This window comes from Pseudopipra pipra, chromosome 8 (assembly GCF_036250125.1).
Source record: "Pseudopipra pipra isolate bDixPip1 chromosome 8, bDixPip1.hap1, whole genome shotgun sequence".
NCBI classification, from domain to species: Eukaryota; Metazoa; Chordata; class Aves; order Passeriformes; family Pipridae; genus Pseudopipra; species Pseudopipra pipra.
This window is the reverse complement of record NC_087556.1, coordinates 13,257,066-13,279,985: the sequence shown is the minus strand read 5'-3', so window position 1 is coordinate 13,279,985 and position 22,920 is coordinate 13,257,066. Positions and strand designations below refer to the sequence as shown.

The following is a 22,920-nucleotide window of genomic DNA, read 5'->3' as shown; positions in this document are numbered from 1 at the left end:
AATACACTGTGGAGCAAAGAAGATGGCTTATGTTCATACAAGTGTGAGCAGAATTGCTTTGTGGCCTTTCATCTCTTAGTATTTAGAGGCTGACAAAAATAGTTCCACCACGTTTATAATAAATTTCACAGCCATAGAGTGGTTCTATCTTCTACAGAAATCACTCAGTCTGCTGTAGAGTGGATCTGAGCGCTAATTGGGAAGTTCTTTCTCACATCAACATTGCATAAAAGAATTACTATAAATCAATGGTTCCTCTTCTCACACTTCTGAGCAGCAAGGAGCCAGCCTAATCCTGCCTGCTCATGTTCCTTTCCAACAGTTACCACATGAATGTTAAATTAATTAGAAGCAAAGTCTTGCTTATCTCCTACAGCCTCTTCAACAGTGGTCCTTTGCATTCCATCTGCCACTCTGACTTTGCTAATTGGAAGGACACAGATGGCTTGATATCCTAGGGATTCCTATCTTGCCTAGGTATCCTAACTCCTTTCAGTGTTTGTCTCCTAATCTCTGTATTATTACCCCCACTTAAGATAGCAAATTTTTCCATTTGTCCTCTGCACAACCCTTTCCTAAGCTGCTTAGCTTTTCTCTTTCTCTCAGTTCAAATACTAAGTTAGCATCACGACAAGCCCAGCATCAGTCAGAAGACATTTTAGTTTAAGAAAACACCCAAATCTTTTCTTTGGTTTTCAGCATAACTTCAACTTCTGAGAACAACTGCATAATTTTATTTTTCATTTCAAGAATACTTATGTGAAGTACCACTTTAACTCCTACAGTGAACTCAACGAGAGTACAATTTCTTTGAAGACTTTCAAACCACAGCTTCAGAAGTGTCACTCACAAGAATCATTGTAACACAGGTCCTCCCCTTTGCCACAATACTGTTTGCCCTTCGTTCGTAGATTGGCTTTTACAGGACAATCATCACTGGGTTTGAGAATGAGGCTGAAAACCTGTTTTCCTGTCCAGAGTGTTACAGGCTTAAAGAAACAGAAAGAGAAGAATTAGGATTACAAGTTTATGCTATAGCTACAGTAAAACAGTAAGCAAGAATGTAATTGTAAAACTGTTTTATATACAGAACCTTTCTATAGAGAACCATACTTGAATAGCGAAGTATTATGCACTTCTACAGTTTAAAAATCTGAGTGCAGCATGGTTATCCTTTACATCAGTTATGTGCTTGCATTTAGAGAAACATGCTTTATTGCTCCCTCTTATGTTTCCCTTTCTGATTAGAAAAGAAAAAGATGCTGCTGCTGTCATTTAATTTCTCGAAGAGGTTGCAACATTTACAATTCCTTCTTTATATAGTGCCTTTGATTTAAAACTTTAGGAGTTTAAAGATTCATATAATTATGTACTCCCCTCAGCTGGAGTTAGATGTAAGCAACTGTCACAGCCAGCACTAAAATTATTAATCTGGAGTGACAGAAGTAGTCAAAGAATCACTGCTCTTGGCTATTCACAAAAGTTGATATAAAATTACAGAATTCACATTAGATGCTGCCCATAAATTCCCTAACCTTGCTTTAAGTTGTATTATTCACTGATATTTCAATTCCACTTCCTGAATTCCCCTAATATTAAATTCATTATTTTGAAATTAAATAAAGGATATAAAAACGTATACACCATTTAGTATTCAACAAATTTTAAAATGTACTAACTCTCTCCAGACAATATATTTGCCTTAAATACCAAATTAATCAAATACAAACACCCTCAAATGTATGTGAATGAAGGCTTAACATACCATAATCTAATAAACGATACTAAAACTCTCTTCAAAGTTTGTAAAAAATACACAAATACTCTGCCCTTCATAAATGTTTTGTGTAGATGATGTAACAAAGGAAAAAACACCCTGCAAGCAAACAAATTACACAGCACTCATCCTCTTTAACCTTTAACACAGCTAAAGGATACTCTTTCCCAGGTTTACTGTCTCCTAAACCTTGAACTATTGAGCATTTCAGGACCCAAAGAATAATACAGTTTCTGCACTCAGCCCCATATTTCTCTGCACAGCCAGTAACAGTGAGGTCACTAAGAACAGTGTATTTTCTGCTGGTCACAAACAGCCAGGAGATCTGTGTCACAGCAGCAGGACAGCAGCAAAGCCATGTTTGAACCCTGAAGGAATCCTGCATCTGGACAGCACCACGCAAGGCTGACACCTTTCAGTGTCAGGAACCCACAAACCACTTCTGCACAGCTTCGACCCCAAATTCTGATCCTTGCACTTCACACTAGACAAATACAAAATCTCATACAAAACTTATGTCAGAGAACAAGAACTGTCTCTGCTGAGAACATCACCATGGGTCAAGTACACACAACAGAGAAAGTCTTAGTAAAATGAAAAAAATACTTTGACACACCTTCAGAATTGCTGGGGGTGGAAGGCGAACTTTAATCTTTTCGTCCTTGCCAACCAGGATAGAAGCAATAATTTGACAGGCTTTGGCTCGATCAAAAAAGGTATCTTTTAATGTAAGAAGATAGGCACCTGGAATGTAAAAAAAGGATTATGACAGAGCAAATTAAGATTAAATTTAAAACTATTGCATATTCAGTGTCAATTACTTGATTCTAATACTAGTTAGCTACTTATGCAAAATGACAATAGTTTAGACAGCTTCGGTTGTAAACACTTTACAGATTTTTTTTAAATTGCTCCACATCAAATTTCTAAAAATGAGACATTTCCCAAAGCATTTAGGACATTGAAGGTACTTACTGTAGGTTAAAATGAATTTTTAATGAATGAAATCAACTCCTCTACCATAATCATAAACAGTTTATGCTATCGACCTAATGCAGATAAAGATCCCAAATATTCATTTGCAGAAAAACACTGCAAAACCTATGCAAAGGTAATAATACTGGCAGCCACAAAGGTAGGCAGTATAAGAAATCAGTCTGAGGATATCACTATATTTCAGGCAAACAGTGGCCTTATTTCATAATGTCACTTTGACTTGAGAAAGAAGAAATTTTTTAATTAATGTGGAAAAATTCCGGAAAGGAGGGAAGTGATTCTGAAGGAAAAACTGTTAAATATCACACCTCTGAAATAAACTTATATACATACCTGTGAGAAAATCCTGAATAGCAGCAATAAGAGGTTCTCCATTTCTTGGTGTTACCAAGTTTGCTTTAGTCTAGATGATACAAAAAAACATCATGCATTTGAAGACACTTATATTCCATTTGCTATTCGAAACAAAACTTGACCATTTAAGGTATTTATTTTAGCAAAAATGGTCAAAGCTTATTCTAAATCAAAGTACAGCTTTCTTCAAAAAGATAGAAAAGTAAAACAAGTTTCAGTTCACTGCAGTCCATGCACATCTATTGACAGTTAAGGAATAGTCACTGGAAATTACGTATTCTGTTTCCAAAACAGAAGTTGCAATCAACTTGATGAGTTTTGGTAGGGACAGTTAAGGCAAGGGAAGACAAGCTAGTTTTGAGAACCTGGGAAGGGAGAAAAGAGGTTACCCTTACTATGGGGAGCTACTGGAATATTCCAAGTTGTGTGGTCCTTACTAATCAGTAACAGTCAAGCCAGCCACCTCCACAAGCCCCATGTTCTTCTCTGAGTCTTAGTACTCAGTCTACTGCTCCAGTTCATCACCCCCACCCCCCATCTATCCACCAGTGAACACTCACCCACAAAGACCTCAATCACACACTTGGGGGCTGGGAGTTTTCTTTTTAAGCTAGTGAGTCAGTTCAGGGAGCCCATACATGTACATCTGAAGCAGCAGTGTCATTTAGTCACCCTAAAGGAGCAATGTACTGGAAAATCCTTAGCTTGATACTGCTGACTCTACTTTCACACCACAGATCAAAGCTTGCAACCATGGGATCCCTATTTATCTACCCTTCCTTCTCCCTTTTTGACCCTGCCCTAAGAGCCTCCTGCCTTCACTGGTAAGTTGCCTTCTCCAGTATAAGTCCAGTATTGCTGCCACATTTCCAGCTGGTCTATCTTAGATTTAACATGCATGCTGTCAGACCAGAAAGCAAATATCTGTTGGTAACATAGCCACCCTAGTTGGGTAGCAATCCCTAAGGACAGTCAGGTAGAAACATACTAATGACATCTGCTTACTTAAAACCACTGGATTTTCCACAGATATTAAATTTAGGCTACCATTAAGTAACAGTCCTAATTTAATCTGAATTCCCTTTTGCAGAGTTTTCAGGCAGCTTCAAAGTTAAAAATTATCCACATCCAGTAATCTAGATAATATTTCAGATTTCACTGAAATATTATAACTGCAAGTTGAGAAATACAGGGCTCAGCCAATCTGCCACTAATAAAATCCCAACCCAAACATTATCAACCTACCCCCATTAAAACAAGTGCTTCTGCTTTTGCTTCTTCTGTCTGAGGAAGGTGAAGGTTCATCTCATCTCCATCGAAGTCTGCATTGTATGGTGTGCAGACACATTCATTGAATCTGAATGTCCTATGAGGTTTTACTCTTGCCTGGACAAGGGGAAAAAAAAAAGTGATGCACACTTAGTCAAGCATAGATGAAAGATGAAAATTCCTGATTAAAGAATTTAACTCAAGCAGGAATTGACAGAAATCGTACTTATTGTATTATAGAAACATAGCTAATAGTTGTCATTATGAAGAATTTATACAAAGCACAGAAAGACAATGTGCTTTGCAGAGATCACATCAACTCTACAAAAATGAAATGCTCACATAAGAACAGATACCAAAGTCAATTATGGCTACTGGCAGAAGACAGCTATCCCAGTACACATCAGTTCCCATGCAAAGGCACAACTGCACTGTACTCATGCTAGTTCCCACACACTGCTTCAGAAGATGCTGTTTATTTGTGCTCATGTAAGATAGAAACACCACTGAAGGTAAACCACCCAATATCCAGGGATGCCCCACCTCTGTGTTAGACTGTGTGCACTTACAATGTGAGCCATGATGCTCAGCTTGTGAAGAGAGGGCTGTCGGTTGAACAGGACTATGTCACCGTCTATAAGGTGTCGCTCCACAATATCACCAAACTTCAGCTCCTGGGCCATCTTTTCTCGGTTCCCATATTTCAAAAATCTTAATAGCAACATATAATAACAGAGTCAGAAGAAATATAAGCAGTAGATGTAAAGACAACTGAAAAATAATTCTGTGTTAATAACGCAAGCTTTTTCATTAAATGTTGGAGTATTTCTATTACAATAAGTAGAAGACAAAATTGGTGCAGATTGAATCATTAACCATCAGTCCTGCTGCTATTTTAAGTAATGAATGTATTTTGACATCAGTTAACAAAGCTACAGTAATTAGACCAGTAAGTAAGAAAAAAGTCAATTTATAAAAACAGAATTTGTTTCAGTTGTATCAGAGAGTATAGGAAGTTTTATTCATATATTATCCCTTTTTACTACCTATAAACTGACTGCAGATTAGCTCTCGTGAAAACAGGCAGTACAACTTGTCCATAACTGCCCATTTTCATTCACATCTGTACTACACCCTCTATTTCAACTAAGTCTCAGTCACAAAAAAATACCAATCTAATTGCAGTTCATTATCATCAGTATGTGCACTTCAGATTAAATGTAACAGATTATTTAGAAATAAATATTACACTAAACCTGAGGACATAATGACAATTCTTTTGCTACTGCCCATAATGAAAGATTCTAAAAATAAATTTTAGTCTCTTTAGATATAACCTGTTTTCACACAGCAGTAAGAACAAGTTGATGAGGAGAAATAAAAAGTGAATCATTACAGAAAAGCTTGATACCTTTTCATTTGGGTGTGCCTTTGCTGTATGAAGTTGGCTCCAGGATGAACATCCGGACCGTTACAAACAAGTTTCCTCATAAAATTAATATTTGCTTTGTTCACCTGTTGCATAAAGATTTCAATCAGAAACAAACGAAACATGTTTCAGGATCTCTTGTTTTTACTGGTGGTTTTTGCATTTTCAAATTTTAGGCTCAACTGACAATCTCCTGTCACAGCCTCAAGCTGCTGAAGGGAATTGGCAGGAGGGAATAGAGGAGGAAAACACAAGCCAATCTTTGAGCACAATAACAGAGTTAAATTAAATTAAAAATCTGGGTGATAAATTTAGATATAAAAATACCCAACCACTCCTTAGACAGATACACCAACAAACACACGAAGCTATGTAAGAGTTCAAAAAATATGAAGCAAAACTCTTCCCTCTAGATAGGTCACACCTTAGACCACATGCCCTCTCAGCACTTGCCATATCCAATGCTAAAGCCTTCATTTGCTAACAGCAACAAAACTGGCAAAGCATCACTGAATGACCTTTCAAACAGAATGCAACACATTCACTCCCTTTTATAGAAAGGCTAAAAGGAAACAACACTGAGGTCTGGTTTCAAGAAGAGAAAAAAAAAAAAAAGCATAGGAAGAGTTTTGAGTTTTGGTTCTATACTACTTACCTTTTCAGGAAAGGTCAGTATTTTAGCAACATGAATAGGCACTGCTACTTCATCTATTCTTAAGTTAGGATCAGGTGAAATGACTGTTCTGCCAGAAAAATCCACTCGCTTTCCAGACAGATTGCCTCTAAAACGACCTGACAACATAAAAATGTTAAAACTCTTTTATTAAAAATTGTTTGCAAAATATTATCTGTTAAGACAGCATATTAGAACATCCTTTAAGGTACAGCACTGAAGTGTAACACAACAGTGGCAGAGATACACTTGACAATAGCAAATATTTGCAGCTCAAAAAAAAAATAAAATTAAAACCAACTTTCTAGACATACCTTGCTTTCCCTTAAGCCTCTGAACAAAACCTCTGGTCCATTTCTTAGGTGCCATGTTGAGAGGAATTCCCGAGAGCTCACTATTAATGTACAGGGCACACTGAAGTTGAAGAAAATCCCAGTCTTCCATAATCATCTGTGTTTTGGCTCCTGATATCCTATGCTAAACAAAATAGTCATCCAGTTCAGAAAATAAATATAACACCACATATTAAACTAGCAAAGTATTTTTCTGTTATAAGTACAACTCTTCTTCTGCAAATAACACTATGACACTTCCATACACTGGAATGAAAAAGGCAAGGTAACTTTATTACAGGGTGCATACTGCTATCTTTTCACTAACATGGGCTTTGGACAAAACTAGGGATTTGTTTAAATTATATTCTTCCCAATCCACTGAAGTTAAGGTAATATAACTTAACAGTCAGGAAAATCACCAGTATCTCATAATTTGTCAATCAGGGGAGAGTCAGTACTCAACTGATTTTGTTTGCTTGACAAAAGACCAGTTTCAAAAAGCATAAAAAGTATTAGTTTGATAGAAGTGCTCTTCTAAACAACTGATAAACTGTCAAATTTACTTCTAGTCTGAATTTGATAACCATGCTAAATGAAACCTGACTTCTTAAGAACAGATGATGAAATAAAGAAAGATGTAGTAAAAAAAAAAGGAAAGTCTACAAGGACAAAAAAGAAAAAAAAAGCACAAAGCAATAGGTGCAATATTTTTATTGCAAGTGACCACTTGAAAAGTGTCATAGGAGGGAGAGGGAAAAAAGAAATTTACAGACCAGAGCTGAAATGACAAAACATTTCCCATAAGAATCCCAGCAGATCTTGAGCAGGTCCTAAACTGCAAGCAGCCAGTCAGCCAGCTCCATCTGAAGCAAGCTTTTCTTACTTCTTTCAATAAAATCCCAACAACATAGAGATACAGTAGCAGATTGTAAGCACTAAACCCATTTCCTGTATTCAATTCTAACCAAATCTTTTCAATGGCAACAGTTTCAGAGCTTGAAGGATAACTCACCTTTTTTATGACGTCATTGAGGAAAATGATCTCAGTCAGTTTCATTGTCAAATCGTCTTCATTGGTGCCTGACTTCAAGTCACTCACCACAGAGGGTCTGATACACAGCGGAGGCACCAAGAGTCGTGTGAGGATCAAATCTGAAGGTTTACCTGCTTCTGGATTCATTAGAAGTAGAGGAATGTCTTCTGCTGGGATTCTTCTGAAGAGGTTCAACACTACCAAAGGATTCAAGTTTTCCTACAAAATCCATTGGAAAACGGGGAAAAGCCATCATATCAAGTTTCAGTGCTTCCCTCCTCCCCTTATTTACTGATGTTCAAAAAGAAAGTCTTCTTCAAAGGCAAACAAAATTATTCATGCAAATAAAACTATGTTTTGGTTTATTTATCCTGACTCAATGCTTTTAGCATCTCAAATGTTAACATGCTATATTCCTTCCTCATGTTTTTTTTCCTATATATTAGTGTTCACTTGTCATAATATTACTGTCTTTTCTCAAGAGCTAACAAAGGGTATTTCATAGCTAATAGACAAAGCAGTTAACATCCTACAATGAACTTACAGCACATTGTATTCATTTTATCTGCAGAAACTCACATAACTTTACAGTACTTTCTAGACTCTTTTCCAAAACTCAGTTGCTTTCTTCCTACAACAGCTACTGCTGTAGTATAAGAAGCTCCAGATATTCACTGCTTTTTCTACTCAAAGATGTACCTGGAGATCTTCCCAGCTTGCAGAGAGCAGAAGGAAACAAAACTGCATATAATGCAAAGCTTCATGAAATAAAAAGTGAATAAAAAAAGTTTCCTCTCTCCTTCTCAACATTAAGGTCTTCTGAAGAAAAAAGTATCTGTATATCGGAATTATATTGGAGTTACAGTAAACCTACCTGTATGTGCAAACTTGTTTGTCTTGTACATTTATTCTTCCTTTTCTAGCTTATAGAAGCCTAACACACCAAGAAGATCCCCATTCTTTACAGGCAGAAAGTGATGTATCAGAACATACCAATAAACTAAATTTCTCATTTTAGCAAAGTTAACATTATTGCAATAGATACAAACATTCTTCATGTGTCTTGATATACAGAATTCTTGGACTACCATAAGACTTCAGCTCATACATTGAAAACCCTTGAGGAGTTTTATGTCATGCACAAAAACTAGCAGAAAATTTAATTAATAATAAAAGTCACCTGAGCTCTTCCCAGTAAGGGTTCTACTTCTTTGTTATGTTCAATGGCAGTTTCAAAAGACTGCAGAAAAGTAGATACTATTGGATCTACGACTTTCTTATTTGTCTTGTACTTTTCATGTATTATTTTCAATAAACCACACTTCTTCACAGTTCCTGCAAGCAATAAAACAACATCAGAACTTAAAACAAGTACAGTTCCAAACCTAGTTAAACCTTTGCTAAACACAGAAACAAAACAACTTTATGTGCTTTATTAACCAGCTTCCTGAACTCACAAAATACAAGGACAACCAAGTCATACTTTCTTGTATGGATGGCTTGGTGTGTCTACATCATGATGCTGCATCTGAAGGTGAAAGCAGGTGGTTTAGTCCACACTTTTTAATTCAGCTTCATCTCATTCACAGCAGATATTTTTTTAAAGTAGAATTTCCAACACTAAAAAACAGGAGTAAGATGTTACATTTATGCATCATACCACTATCTCCGAATTAATTTTGGAAGTGAATTATCAGAAAAATCAAATATTTTCATGTCATACAGGTAACATTATTCATGAAACTTTCACAAACTAGAACAAATGCTCACTTTTTTTACTGAAGTATGCCAACCTAACATGTAATTTTGTAAATGCCTACTGTTTATGCCCCCTACATGTACATATGGCACTCATGATGAAGTAGCTCTCCATTTATTCAGGTTGTTGAACATTACAACAAACAACCCACAATTTTCATGAGTTAAAAGTGTGAAGTTCTAAGTTATGGATTAACTATCTACTATGAATCTGTAACACTAAGTCCTTAAACAGCACTAACATGTGATCAATGTAGAAGAAAAAAAAACAAGATGTATTTTGAAAATCGATGTGAAACCTTATGAAGATACTCTGCCCTGAAGAAGGAACAATCTTAAGAAGGACAATTTAATACCATGACGAAAAATGATGTTCACTCAAAATTACAAAGTCTACCCATGTTTTCATGTTCAGGTATTAATCACTGCCAACAGCTCCCAGTATTTTTAAAAACACACTAAACAGGTTTTTTTTGCCAGTATTCAAGTATCAACTATTGGTTACTTCCATGAAAGAATACAAGCAACTAGGTGAATGTCTATATCCACACAAATGAGACATGAAAGAGCATGTGTCTGGCACTAGAAATAAAATTACCTATTTCTTAACAAAGGCCAGAGAGAACACCCACTTGTGGGAGAGAACACTTGTTTGTGCAACAAACAAGCACATTCAAGATTTGGATCCTATCACAGCTGTCGAGGTAAAAAAGCCATCACAGCAGACAGCTTCACAAACTGCTAATGCCAACACTCACCATTAAAGGCCCCACAGTAAGGACAAGTGTTTTTCTTTCGGCACTTCTCAGACACTTTCTTTTTTAGCCCTCTCTTCTGAAGGTATGTAAGGCCAGGTCGTTTTAGGTAATCCAAAAACTGCTTTTTTTCTTCCACCGACAGCATGATACGGCAACAGGTTTTGCAGATCATCTAAAATGTAACCACGTAGAAACACAGTTGTCTAACATTCAGAGATGTAACCTCTTGATCTATACCTTAAATTCTTCAACAGAATGCAGTTTTTTGAATGAGATACTACTTAGTGTCTTATTGAAAGACCAATTTTCACATTGCAATATACATTAAAAAGCCCAGGAGAAAAATAAGTTACAGCAAGCAAATGAGGCAAATCCTTATCTAAGTTCTGCAGGACCTTAAAATTCCATATATAGCAAACAGAGCTCTGATTTACTGGGATGTCCTTAAAGGCAAATTATACTGTATATATTTAATTGAAATGACAGAAAAATAACATTAAATTTATCAGTCTAAGGTTGCATAAAACAAAATGGATGTATTTACATCACTAAGACTGGTATTGAAATATATTTATTTTGCAAAAGAAAACAAATTAATAATGCAATGTTATTTTGGCCTTCTCCATTAACTTTCAAGCATCATCTTCCTTGACTTTTTCCTTTTTCTAGACTAAAAACTGACAACAAATCATAATCATGTTTACCTGTAAGATGCCTATCACAGCTTTGAAGTATCCAACATGAAAACATGGCAGCTCTAAGTCAATGTATCCATAATGTCCTAAACAATCAGCTAGACTTTTTCCACAGGTTTCACAGGGACGGTCTTTTTCACTGGTTCCCTTTGGGAGAAAGAGAATGCACGCATAAAGAAAGAAAAATTTGCTGTAATTGACTGAATAGATACAAAATACAACAGTTTTTAAGCTAGTCAGGTATTCTAACAGCAGACCCACTCCTTTTCCCCAGCATCAGAAGCACATCAGTAGCATTATATTCACTCCAACCCTTAAGAAAAATATTTTTTTTAGACACAGCCCCTACTGACACCAATAACATGGACTTACACAGCTCTTGAAAGTGACCCACAGCCCATTCATCTACATTATGACATTTTGTTCCTGTTGATGGATGCCTCTGGGTCTCCCAACAACTTGGCAGAAAGAACTTACCTCCTGCCTCAAAAGAATGCATTCCTGAACCCCCCAAAAGCATGAATAAAGTAGTTGCCACTAGAGCTAACAGTCTATGAAATTCAGGTAAAGACTCATTTTTGTGTATTTTGGATAAGCAGTACATTTCAGTGACTCCAACTTTTTTTAACCACTTCGGTAGTTCCACAAAAAGAGTCTGGGAAAAACAAATGGTTCTCACCATGCGATGGTCCAGCACTCCATACTGCAGTGGAGAGTGATGGTTGTCCTGACTATACAAGTTTTTGCTGACCACTTGAATGTGAGCTTGCTGACGCATCTCTTCTGGAGATTTCATGCCAAAGCAGATGTGGCTTCTAGGATGGAAAAGTCCACAGGTATGTATGGGCACACATACACGTATACAGAAACACTTCTAATGACAAGCACACACCTCCCTAAGCGTCATAGAATCAATTAGTTTGGAGAAGACCCCTGAGATCATCGAGTCCAACCTATGACTGAACACCACCCTGTCAGCTAGACCACGGCTCTAAGTGCTACTTCCAATCTGCCCTTAAATGTCTAACCATCCTTTCGGTGAAGAAATTCTTCGTGATAACCAACCTAAACCTCTCCTGGTGCAGCTTGAGACTGTGTCCTCTTGTCCTATCCATTGTTGCCTGGAAGAAGAGACCGACTCCCACCTGGCTGCACCCTCCTTTCAGGTAGTTGTAGAATAATTAGGGCCCCCTTTGAGCCTCCTTTTCTCCAGGCTAAACACGCCCAGCTCCCTCCGCCGCTCCTCACAGGACTTGTGCTCCAGACCCTTCACCAGCCCCGCTGCCCTTCTGCGGACCCGAAAGCACGCGAAAGCAATGCAAAGGTGGTTAAATTGATTCACAGTAGTGCTGAAACAGGATCTTTTCAGATAACTATAGAGAGCACAGCTGCTTTGCGGTGAGCTGGTGGTTTATATTCCTGGGCACAGGCATAACCCAGCCCGTGCCAGCGCTTCTCCGGGCGGAGCCGCCGCGCCATCAGCTCCCCCCGCCCCGCCCCCCGCCCCGAACCTCTCCCCAGCTCCAATGGTTCGCCCCGCCTCGGGAATCCTGCCGCTCCCCGCCTCAGCCCCCGGAGCACCGCGCGGGCCCCACTCACATTTTCTTGGCCACATCGGTCTCTCTGAATTGCTCCTTCACCATCGCGGCGGCGGCGCCGGGACCCGCCGGGCCCACGGGGGTGCACGCGCCGGGCGGGCCGGGCGGCGCGGCCTCCGCGCGCAGCGCCCCCTGGCGGCCCCAGCGGGACCCGCCGCGCTCCGGGAGCGGAGCGGGCACGGGATGGGCGGGATTGGGAGAATCACGGTGGGGCCACGGGGGTCACACCGCCCCGCCCTTCAAGAACGGCCACTCCTTGCACATGGCACAGGGTGGTGTCCAGCGTTGGACATCTCCAGTGAGGGAGACTCCACACCCTCTCTGGGTGATCTGTTCCAGTGCACGGTCACTGCACAATAAAGAAGTTGCTCCTCGTGCTCAGGTGGAGCTTCCCGTGCAGGAGTTTCTGCCCGTTACCTCTTGTCCTATTGCTCAGCACCACCAAGAAGAGCCTGGTCCATCCCCTGACACCTCCCCTTTAGATACTTATACAAATGGGCGAAGTCCCCTCTCAGTCGCCTCTTCTCGAGGCTGAACAGTTCCAGCTCCCTCAGCCTTAAACAACTCCACAGCCACGCTCAGTCCATGGCTCTGGCTCAGCCCCTGACTTTGTGCGTGGCGCCCCAGCAGCAGCCCCAGGACAGGCTGCACAAAGGCGAAGCCAGAGCCGCGGCAGCACCAGCACGTGGCGGGAAAACTAAACTGAACTGGGCTCAGCCAAGCCAGGAAGGACCGGGCCGAGCTCATCCCGCCGTTCCTGCAGGACGCGACGCCCCTCCGCCCCGAGGCCCATCAGGCACACGGAAGGCACCCTCACCACGCCCGGCTCTAAAGAAGACACCCCCACGCCAGGCCCCGCCCCGTGGGAAGGCCCCCGCGCTGCCTTATGATTGGCCGGGAGGCGGTGCTGGCCCTTTCCCCGCCGTGTTGCCGCCGCCGCCGTCGCCGCCATGGTGAGTGCGCGGTCCTTTCCCCGCCATCCGCCCCGCACCGCCGCCATCCCGGCCCCGCCGCGCCCCTGCGCCGCCGCGCCCCGTCGGGCTGGCCCGCCTGCACCCGCCCGTGCGAGTATGGCGCGCACCGAGCCGGCGTTCTGGCGGCCGTGCTGCCGCGTATCTGTGTCCGCTGGTAGCAGCGGGGCTCGGGCCAGGCCGGGTGCGGCCCCGGGCTCTGATAGCGCGGTAACGCTGGGCTGCTGCTCGGGAGCTATCAGGGAGCTGCCGTAGGTCAGAGTTGTGTGTGTCTTGTGGCTGCCTGTTTCTGAAGGCGTTACGGGAAGAGATGCGTGCAGGGTTTTTTTAGAGAAATTTGTGCTTTGCGTTAAGAAGAGCATTGGTAGCAGGTCGAGGGAGGTGATCCCGTTCTTCTGCGCAGCCCTGGAGAGGCCGCATCTGGAGTGCTCTGTCCAAATCTGGGCACCTGAGTTCAAGAGAGGCATGGAGCTCCTACAGCAGATCCAGTGGAGGGCAAGAAAAAAGGGTCTGGAGCGTCTCTTTTATGAGGACAGACTGAGGGAGCTGGGCTGTTTCAGCCTTAGAGGGGATCTCGTCAATGTCTGTCAGTATCAGAAGGGAGGGTACCAAGAGGATGGATCCAGGCTCTGCACGGTGGTGCTGAGCAATAGGACAAGAGGCAATGGGCATAAACTGCTGCAGAGGAAGTTCCACCTGGACATGAGGAAGAACTTCTTTGCTGTGTGAGCAACTGGAACAGGTTGTCCAGAGAATGTGTGGATTCTCCCTCACTGGAGATATTCAAGAACTGTCTGCACCCAGCCCTGTGCTGTGTGCTTAAGCAAGGCCAGATGACCCTCTGTAGTCCCTCCCTACCTGACCCATTCTTTAACAGTTAAGAAGCTGTAAAGCTTAAAAGCTGAGTGGGCTCCTGTGTGTCTCCAGCACCAACAGCTGGGTGGCAGCGGAGCCAAAGGAGTGTTGGTAATGACAGCCAGGGAGTACTGTGGCTGGGGAGAGGGGCCACATAGAGGTAGGGCAGCACTTTTCCAGGAACAGGCATCCTTGTTCTGGCTCCTGGACATGAACAGAGCACAGTGCAAGTGAAGGAATGAGGCCAGGAAACGGGCATGGACTATTGGGGGGGAATCAAAGTCTTCCCACTTATTTCCAGAAAGGTCTAGAAGAATGGACGGTATATGATAACATAGAAAGGGAGAAACTTATCTATAAAAGGTTACCCAGGAAGCTGAGGCTGATGTTGGAGCCAGGATTGGTGATCCCTTTCTCCCATTCTGTTCTCACTCTCTTCCCTTTCAGCGTATCCCTTTATCCAAAACCCACTGCTGTGTCTTTACACTGGGAGGCCAAGGTCTAACATACCCATTTCCGTGCCAAGTGTGTAATTTTGCTCATAAAACTTTGTAAGCTTTTGTAGACCCTCTGACCTTTGTCATTCCTTTCAGCCACAAGCATCTAGGAGTCTTCCATGCTCCTTCCCGTTAAGGGTGGGACACCACAGAGGTTGTAACATTTGAGCTTCCTAAGGAAACTTCTGTTACATTGTTCCAATGCTTGGGCCCTAATCTGTGTGTTTCACTAAAAGCTGTTTCACCTTCTCAGAATGGTGAAAGTGTGTGTTGCTGTAATGTTTGAAAACTGGGGATGAGTTTGTCAGGTTTTCACTGTCCTTACAGGTATTTTCTGTAGCCCAGACCAGTCTGCTTAGGTCATGAGTTCACTGTCAGTGTCTGAGGCTCCTGACTGTTGCTGTAGTGTGCATTTTTACGTATTTATTACATTTCAGTTGTACGTGTAGCTATTGTTTTGTTTTCTCTTGCAGAATGACACAGTGACCATCAGAACCAGGAAGTTCATGACAAACAGGCTGCTGCAGCGCAAGCAGATGGTAAAAGAATACAGAAATTTGCCTTTAATTATTTGTCTGTTGACTCAGGGCTGCAGGTGGTTTTCAGCCGCTCTCAGTACAGGGCCCTTGAAATCTCCAAAGTTCTTATTGTAAAAGCTTATGGCTTTAGATGTGTTGATGTATGCTGAAGGTAAATACTGATGGTGAGGTAGCAAACTCTTCTGTCATTTGAAGTTGCACCAGGGGAGGTTTAGATTGGATGTTGGGGAAAAATTCTACACCAAAAGGATTATTAGGCATTGGAACAGGCTGCCCAGGGAAGGTGTTAAGTCATCATCCCTGGAGATATTAAAAAGACATGTAGACTGGAGGACATGGCTTAGTACCATTGAGAGACTTGACAGTGTTGAATTTACTGGTGGATTAAATGATCTTAAAGGTGATTTCGAATCTGAATGACTGAAGCAGGAAACTTTTGGCTGCTTTTATATCAAACTGAATAATAAATACTTTGTGCTGCTAAGGTAGGTTAGTTTAAGTCTTAAGCTCCTGGTGGGACTGTAGCACCTGGCTGTTGTACTGGATATTGACCTCTTATACAACTTGTCAAAATTCTTTCTTAGGTGATTGATGTGCTTCATCCTGGGAAGGCCACAGTCCCCAAAACAGAAATCAGGGAAAAGCTGGCAAAAATGTACAAGACAACCCCTGATGTAATTTTCGTCTTTGGCTTCAGAACTCACTTTGGTGGTGGCAAGACAACCGGTTTTGGCATGATCTACGATTCCTTGGACTATGCAAAGAAAAATGAACCAAAGCACAGGCTTGCCAGGGTATGTTGTCTTCTAGTATCTTGGAAGCAGTTAGGATAGGTTAGAAGCGTTTAATTACTCAGTATTTACATGTGTAAAACCCCACGTTTTGTGAAAGTACTGTTGGTATACTCAGTCATGTGAGACATCTTAAAATAACACAGGTTAGTCTCTGCACTTGCAAAAGAGGCTAAGTTTTTCTTACTCTGCATTACAGGAGAATTGGAAAGGCAAAACCTGTTACCAGAGATGTTTAGCAATAATAGATAATAAATCACTTTTAAAGGTTTGGAAGAAGCATAAGAGATGGGGCTGATCCATGTGCTACTTAAGTGTTTATGGTCTGTGTTGAATCATTTATTGGTTAATGAACTTGCTGTTTAGTTAATATTTCAAATTTAAACTGTATATGAAGAGTTCAGAAGTAATAAAAATTAAATTGAGAGTTGGTAACTGAAAAACAATATCAAATGCTATATTAACTTTTTTAATAGCATGGCTTGTATGAAAAGAAGAAGACTTCCAGGAAGCAGCGAAAGGAGCGTAAGAACAGAATGAAGAAAGTCAGGGGCACAGCCAAGGCAAATGTTGGTGCTGGCAAGAAGGTAGGATGAGAATATGTTTAAGCTAGAGTGAGCATTTGCCTTTGGAATGTTGATTAGATTCTTCAACAGAGTAATGCTGTTTTTCTTTCATTTTTTCACCTGTTCTACTGGATAACAGAAGGTAATCTGTGTGTTGTATAGCTTGTCATCAGCTCTGTAGCTTAGTTTTCCTCCTCACTGCTACAAGCTTAGCTGATACAACATGAAAGAATGCTTCTTAAATTACTGTTTCCCACGTGTCACTTGAACTAAAGTTACACTTTCCTAAATCTAACAGTATTGCTCTAATCACATAACTCAGTCTCGCAATACACACATTAGATAGTCTTAACACTTGTTACTTAGACTGCCTAAGTACCTAATGCTTACTCCACCAAGTTACTGTTACTTATGGTGTTATTTATCAAGGTGAGTTTGTTAAGGATATTGTAGGCAATGACAACAGAGTGTAAATAGAAAAAAGTACTGTTTTATCCTGGGTTTAAGTGACTGATTCCGAAGACAGTAGAGTCTTCCTGTGGTGGGAGCTTCCTGGGCTGAGGCTGGAACCTGATACCAGCAGCTAGGAGGGAGGCAGAGTTCCTCTGTCATGAAACAAAACCACAACTGAGGAATAGCCTGGGTGGGAAGCCAGTCATCTTCCTTCATGGTGTTTTGTCCTTTGACAAATGCAAAATAAGCTGTGCAGCCAAGTAGATTTTCTTCTTAATAAGGGGAGAGAGAGTAGTGGGTTTCAATGCTTAGTTTTGTAGTTGAGAAAATGCCTTGACATCTTGTACTTTAGTAATCTTCACTTTTGCTTTTTTTCTACTTTCTTGGAATTCTCCATCAGAAATGAAGTATCTACAGGTACTGGAAATGAGCATGGATGTGGTGACTGAATTATACATCACTGAAATGTGTCCATCCTTTCAATTAAAGCACTGTACTGCCTTGCATGCATGTTTGATTTAAACTTAGATCTGTCCTGTGAGGGTTAAATAATAACATAATGCACTTTATTCCATGTGAATTAGAAATAAAATTTGGCCAGTAGCAAACAACACTTTTGAAACCAGTGAATCAGCTTTAAAATAAGGAACTCAGTGAGAAGAAATCCAAGAAACTCAATACTCTAATTTGAGGCATTGGTTCAGAACACCCCAGGATCTGATTCAAAGTAGTACAGTGCAATTGCATGTGTAACTTGACTGTTGTGTGTAAGTAGTTGTGTACATGAAAGCTGAGTCACATCACACCTTAGTGCATTTGAGATGGTGTTTGGAAATAAAAAAGGCACAGTTGTCTGCCTTAAACTATATTTAACTATTGTCCTGCAGTATTCCAAGCTAAGACACAAATTAAAGCGACATTGGAAATTTCAGTGAAATTAGATTTTTTAATTAGTATGGAAGTCAAATTCTTGTTATCACTGGATGGAAATGGACCAGTGTAACTGACAATTACTAGATGAGGGAACTATTCTACTAGATAGGTTTTGAGCCTTCTTCCTTTCTGCTTTAATGCTGTTTTAATCATGAAGTCCTGCAGTTGTTTATGGCACAAAAATAGCATTTGGTATAGTAGTGACACATAACATACACCCTTTTGTCAATGGCAAGGGAGTCATTTAATGTTGCACTGATCCCAGTAGTATGGATGAACTTCCCGTCAAGACTTTTGCACCTGAAAGTACCTGTTATTGAGTGTTAATGCAAAATGGTTAAATTACTGTCACTTGAATTGTTAAAGCTGTCCAGTTCAGAGAAATCCTCTTAAAGCATATCAGCACTTCACAAATTTAGGGCCAGGATCACATTCTGTGGTAATTATGTAGAAGATGTGACTTATGTATCAAGTGCTTCTCAAACCAGCATGCAATGTTAGTAGTAGGTAAACTGTGGTTTTCATTATTGATATCTTTTTAAATTATCATTCAGTTGATAAGTATGCATGGGTTAGATGTTACTTGTTTACCACCTTTGTTAATCTTTGTGTCCTCACTTAGGATACATTATTTTGTGTGCATTCTGGAAAACTTGCTTGATAAGAGTTTTGTGCTGCATTACAGAAAAATGTAAAATACACTGGTGTCTTTAAAATTTATCTTGAAAAATGCATGTTTAAAGATAATGATGTGGTATGGTTCATCATCCTTTATCACAGCTATGCAGAGGAATTTTTAATAGGAGTCCTGGAATATGTTTTTGAGTCCACCTATACAGTCTGTGAGAACTATTTATCTCAGAAATGTGTAGGCACTTGATTCTGAAAAATCTTCAGCCAAGTGTATATTATTCTAAAAGTTATGTACCATCTAGTCATGAAAATTACTGAAATGGTGAATCATACTTGAATAATTTTTTTTGAACTTAAGGTCATATGTAACTGTGCCAATGTCTGGTTGTTTTCTTTGGTACTTCCCTCTCACCCCATTAGAATTCCCATTCTGTTTTCCCTGCAGTTTGAAGAGAAGTATTTTAAAGTGCTGTGTGTTATTTAATGTAACTGTAGCTCTAGACTTTGCTGAGCTTGCTAAAAATTTGCAACAAGTATATGTGGATGTCCTTCACCTAGTCTTTGCTTTCAGAGCAGTGACCATATACCATGCAACACTGAAATGTAAAAAAAAAAAAGCCCACCTCCCCTTTAAATGTCATATCTGTACCTGTGACAGCCCTTGACATGTGAGGCTTTTCTAAAAAAAAAGCTATCAAACAGAAGTGTGGACGGATAGGCACTTTAAGCCATTGTAGCCTGTAGGCATAATTGAACATGCAATTGTATTCTGAATATTAGTTAAGCTCTGAACAACTATTGTTAGGTCTCCTTTTGAGTTTGAGAGAATGTGTGAAATTTAAGTCTTCAGTCTCTACAGTAGTCAAAATTTTGAAGTTTTCCTACCACATTTCCATGTGATTATTGAAAAAAGCGTATTGTGAGTGTCAGTAAAAATCTTCAAGGCTCCATCTTCTACAGTAGTAGAACTTAGATAAAAATATTCTTAATATTAATTAATGCTTTCTCTTTTTCAGTAATTGAACATTCCTCAGATGGAAAATGGATCACAGGTATGATTTGAGAATGCTTTGTAAGTGTAGACATTCAGGAGTCCAGTCATTATGATGATGTAGGTCTAACACTGATTTTTGCAAAGACTGGTACTTGTGCAGATGCAGAACCAAATGCAAGAGTTTAAGACTAGGAAGGAATATTTACAAATTTCTTTAGTAAATTACTGCTATCAATTACTACTGAATTGATAGCTTATGTGACTTCGACTTACATGAAATACCTGATTAGTGTAAAGACTGAAATAAGAAATTGGGCAGTTCACATTTACTGTTCCTAAAGCTGCTGATTATTTAGTCTAACTGTAAGCAAGGCTTACATTTTTCACTTGTAGGTATGCTAAAGAGAGGATAGTAGACCTTGGTTTTTAGTGTCTTAAATAGATTAAAGTAGTATGATAACTATTTTCAGAACAGATTTCTGTTGTTTTCTTACACTTATTTCAAGTAAATTCCTTAAAAACAAGCGTAATACTCTTACAGGTAAGTCCCTGTATTTTTGTTGCAGAAACCTAAGTGCTGTGTTCAGTAAGTGTTCAGAAAAAAGTGGTTTTATTACAGATGGTCTGTCTGATACAGCATGTCTAGTGTCTTAAACAGAAAGCTGTCAAAGCACCTGTAGCTTGTGGAGCTCTTCTACAGGGATGCTGTAATCTAGGCTCTGATTTATTCCCATGACGGTGCTGTGAAATTTTGAACTTTATGCTCTTAAAAGAAGAGTAGTGTGGTTCACCTGACTTGTTTAGGAACCAGTTTTTCAGGCTTTATAAATGTATGAGTGCAAAAATTGTTTTAATTTTGTGGTAGTAATGTATTTTTTTCCTTTACAGTCTCCATCCTTCTATGAAGAAGTACAGAAGGAATTATTCTGGAAAGCAGAACCTGTTCATCTGACTTGAACATCAAATAAACTGTGTCAATAAAACGCTGATTTGTCCTATAGTTTTGATTTGAAAGCTACTTTTTGTAAAGTTTGAGAAATCCAGCATAGGTGCACTGTTTGCACTGTATTAAAACCTTTTCATAATTAAACACCTCTTGTTTTGACTATCAATTTGAAATGCTTTCTACTGGTAGTAGTATGAACTAATTCCAAGCAGGCAGTGTTATTTCATGGATATAGACAGGCTTTTGTCATCTGTTGTTCAAACTGTGGTTTGGAAAGTCCTTTTAAGATGTTCTTGTTTGGCTGCCTGATTTCTATAGACCTGTAGAATACAGCGTAAGGGAGAACAAAACATGTACACAGAGATACTCAGAGCTGCTTACTTCCACAGGTAATGATTTTCGGTAGGGAAGCAATTGGGCTTGATTTGTCTTTTGTTCCCAAGTTGTCAGGACAGGCTGTGGGGTCTGTCTCTGGCCTGCCAACTGTGTAGTACACCCCTACTTTTTCATCTGGTAGTGTTAAAGAAGCCATTTAAGATGGAAGCGAGGGCATTCTGGTGCAGGTGTTCTGAGGAGCAAGCAAAATACAAGTTTTATACTCTTAATAGGACTGAAACAGATTGCAGCTGTAGCAGCTGTGCTGATTATGGTTCTGATTTTATTACCTAAGTACAGTATTTTTGAATTGTACTACCATTGTACTTAGACAGCACTTTGTAATGCAGGAAAGGCATTTTTACTGTTTGGGGGAGGAAACCAACAGTACCATAGTTAGGAGTTGTTAAAGTGGTTGAAAGGGGATATTGTGCAAGATCTACTAAGTATAGATGAAGCACTTAATACCTTTTCTAGTACCTTCAGTCTGAGTCTCGAACTAGTGGGGTTACTGTTACTGTTGTCTGTATTCAGCAGCATCACACTATTAGCTGTACCATAAATCCTCTGTACCTCATGCTGTGGTTTTTTTGCCTTTATTGATGTTAGTAACTGGGAGTAATAGGCACTTGATCTGGTGAAAGGGCTCTCCAGTTTCTTAAAGCCACAGGTGATCTAGTGATACTAGACTAAGGGGGTGGCGAAACATGCTGGTCGATTCTAAAATGGATTTGATTTTAAGGTCCTGTGGAAGTTAAAAGGCTTTTGTCAGGCAGGGCTTCAAAGATACCTATTGGATGTTCTTCCTAAAGATGTGTTCTGAATGTATGTTCAGTGCAAGTAGCTCAGTGTGCAGCAGCAGTGGGAGCTGCAGGATGAGCTCTTGGAACCTGAGACAAGAGGCCATGAACTGCCAAACCTCTGAGGGGCACAAAGACACTCAGGGCGGCAGGAGTCGAGGAGTCACGTGCTTAGACTGTGAAGGGGTAAAAGCCCAGGTGTTCCTTAGTTTGGGGTCCCTCCTCAGAGGTAGCAGTTGGAGCTTTTTGTGTGTTACTGTGCCATGAATAAGTGGCTTTATGGAATGAGACTTCTGAGACTCTGCTATGGGAAACCTGGTCTGACTGTGAGTGGGGGTGTGGGGACCACAGTTGTGGAGGGGCTGTCCCCTGGTGCCAGCAGTGAAAGTCTCTGGCGTTGGAAGTCTCATGAATGGTCAGACTGGAAAGTTCTCTTAACAAAAGAATTGCTAGAGGGGTATTAAAAGTGAGATGTGTGTACTTTGATACAGTATGTGCACTGTACTCTGGAGTCTCTTGAGTTGGTGAGTAAACCTCAGACAACTGAAAATACTGTAAGGGATATGGAGCAAATGTTATGAACATAAGTCTTAGAATCTAAACCTGTTTCAAGGGTAGTATCTGCAGTAAACCCTTTACATATATAAAAGGGAAGAAGAGTCATGCTATTTAATGTAATTGAACAATCACTAGGGGGTGATGTGAACACAGCAATACAAGTACAAGGAAGAGTTATATAGCAACCTTTCATGGAATAGACTGAAAGGAGGTCAAATTATCACCTGCCAAAGATGTCAACTCCTTTGAAAATATGCATTAAAAATAGTTGTGTTTAGAAGCTGAGGCTTTAAGTCATGTTCTTGTTTCACTCTTGTTTTGGATTCAGTGGAAA

General features: G+C 40.1%; 2 protein-coding genes across 9 annotated transcripts in view; one reads left to right on the top strand and one right to left on the bottom strand.

Annotated features, from left to right (window-relative positions):
• POLR3A (RNA polymerase III subunit A) overlaps positions 1 to 12,806 on the bottom strand; it is a 34,871-nt gene extending 22,065 nt beyond the window's left edge. For both annotated transcript variants that reach the window (XM_064662581.1, XM_064662582.1), the window contains exons 1-14: positions 12,677 to 12,806; positions 11,757 to 11,892; positions 11,087 to 11,224; positions 10,383 to 10,554; positions 9,047 to 9,201; positions 7,846 to 8,085; positions 6,813 to 6,975; positions 6,481 to 6,617; positions 5,808 to 5,911; positions 4,966 to 5,107; positions 4,373 to 4,513; positions 3,107 to 3,176; positions 2,394 to 2,521; positions 851 to 989 (exon numbers count right to left, since the gene is read on the bottom strand). In XM_064662581.1, the coding sequence (XP_064518651.1) occupies positions 851 to 989; positions 2,394 to 2,521; positions 3,107 to 3,176; positions 4,373 to 4,513; positions 4,966 to 5,107; positions 5,808 to 5,911; positions 6,481 to 6,617; positions 6,813 to 6,975; positions 7,846 to 8,085; positions 9,047 to 9,201; positions 10,383 to 10,554; positions 11,087 to 11,224; positions 11,757 to 11,892; positions 12,677 to 12,720 (1,909 nt within the window). In that variant the 5' untranslated portion in view covers positions 12,721 to 12,806. The remainder of the gene's footprint in view (positions 1 to 850; positions 990 to 2,393; positions 2,522 to 3,106; positions 3,177 to 4,372; positions 4,514 to 4,965; positions 5,108 to 5,807; positions 5,912 to 6,480; positions 6,618 to 6,812; positions 6,976 to 7,845; positions 8,086 to 9,046; positions 9,202 to 10,382; positions 10,555 to 11,086; positions 11,225 to 11,756; positions 11,893 to 12,676) is intronic.
• Positions 1 to 20,890, top strand: part of RPS24 (ribosomal protein S24) — a 229,759-nt gene extending 208,869 nt beyond the window's left edge. Inside the window, exons 1-7 of one of the 7 annotated variants that reach the window (XM_064662627.1) lie at positions 13,542 to 13,628; positions 15,472 to 15,537; positions 16,122 to 16,331; positions 16,805 to 16,915; positions 17,748 to 17,764; positions 19,930 to 19,965; positions 20,796 to 20,890. In XM_064662627.1, coding sequence (XP_064518697.1) covers positions 13,626 to 13,628; positions 15,472 to 15,537; positions 16,122 to 16,331; positions 16,805 to 16,915; positions 17,748 to 17,753 — 396 coding nt within the window. In that variant the 5' untranslated portion in view covers positions 13,542 to 13,625 and the 3' untranslated portion in view covers positions 17,754 to 17,764; positions 19,930 to 19,965; positions 20,796 to 20,890. Of the gene's footprint in view, positions 1 to 13,539; positions 13,629 to 13,671; positions 13,676 to 15,470; positions 15,538 to 16,121; positions 16,332 to 16,804; positions 16,916 to 17,033; positions 17,091 to 17,747; positions 17,765 to 19,660; positions 19,674 to 19,929; positions 19,966 to 20,795 lie in introns of those variants that run through there. The other 6 variants (XM_064662628.1, XM_064662630.1, XM_064662625.1 and 3 more) reach the window with 6 other exon arrangements.
• Positions 20,891 to 22,920: the final 2,030 nt, after the last annotated feature.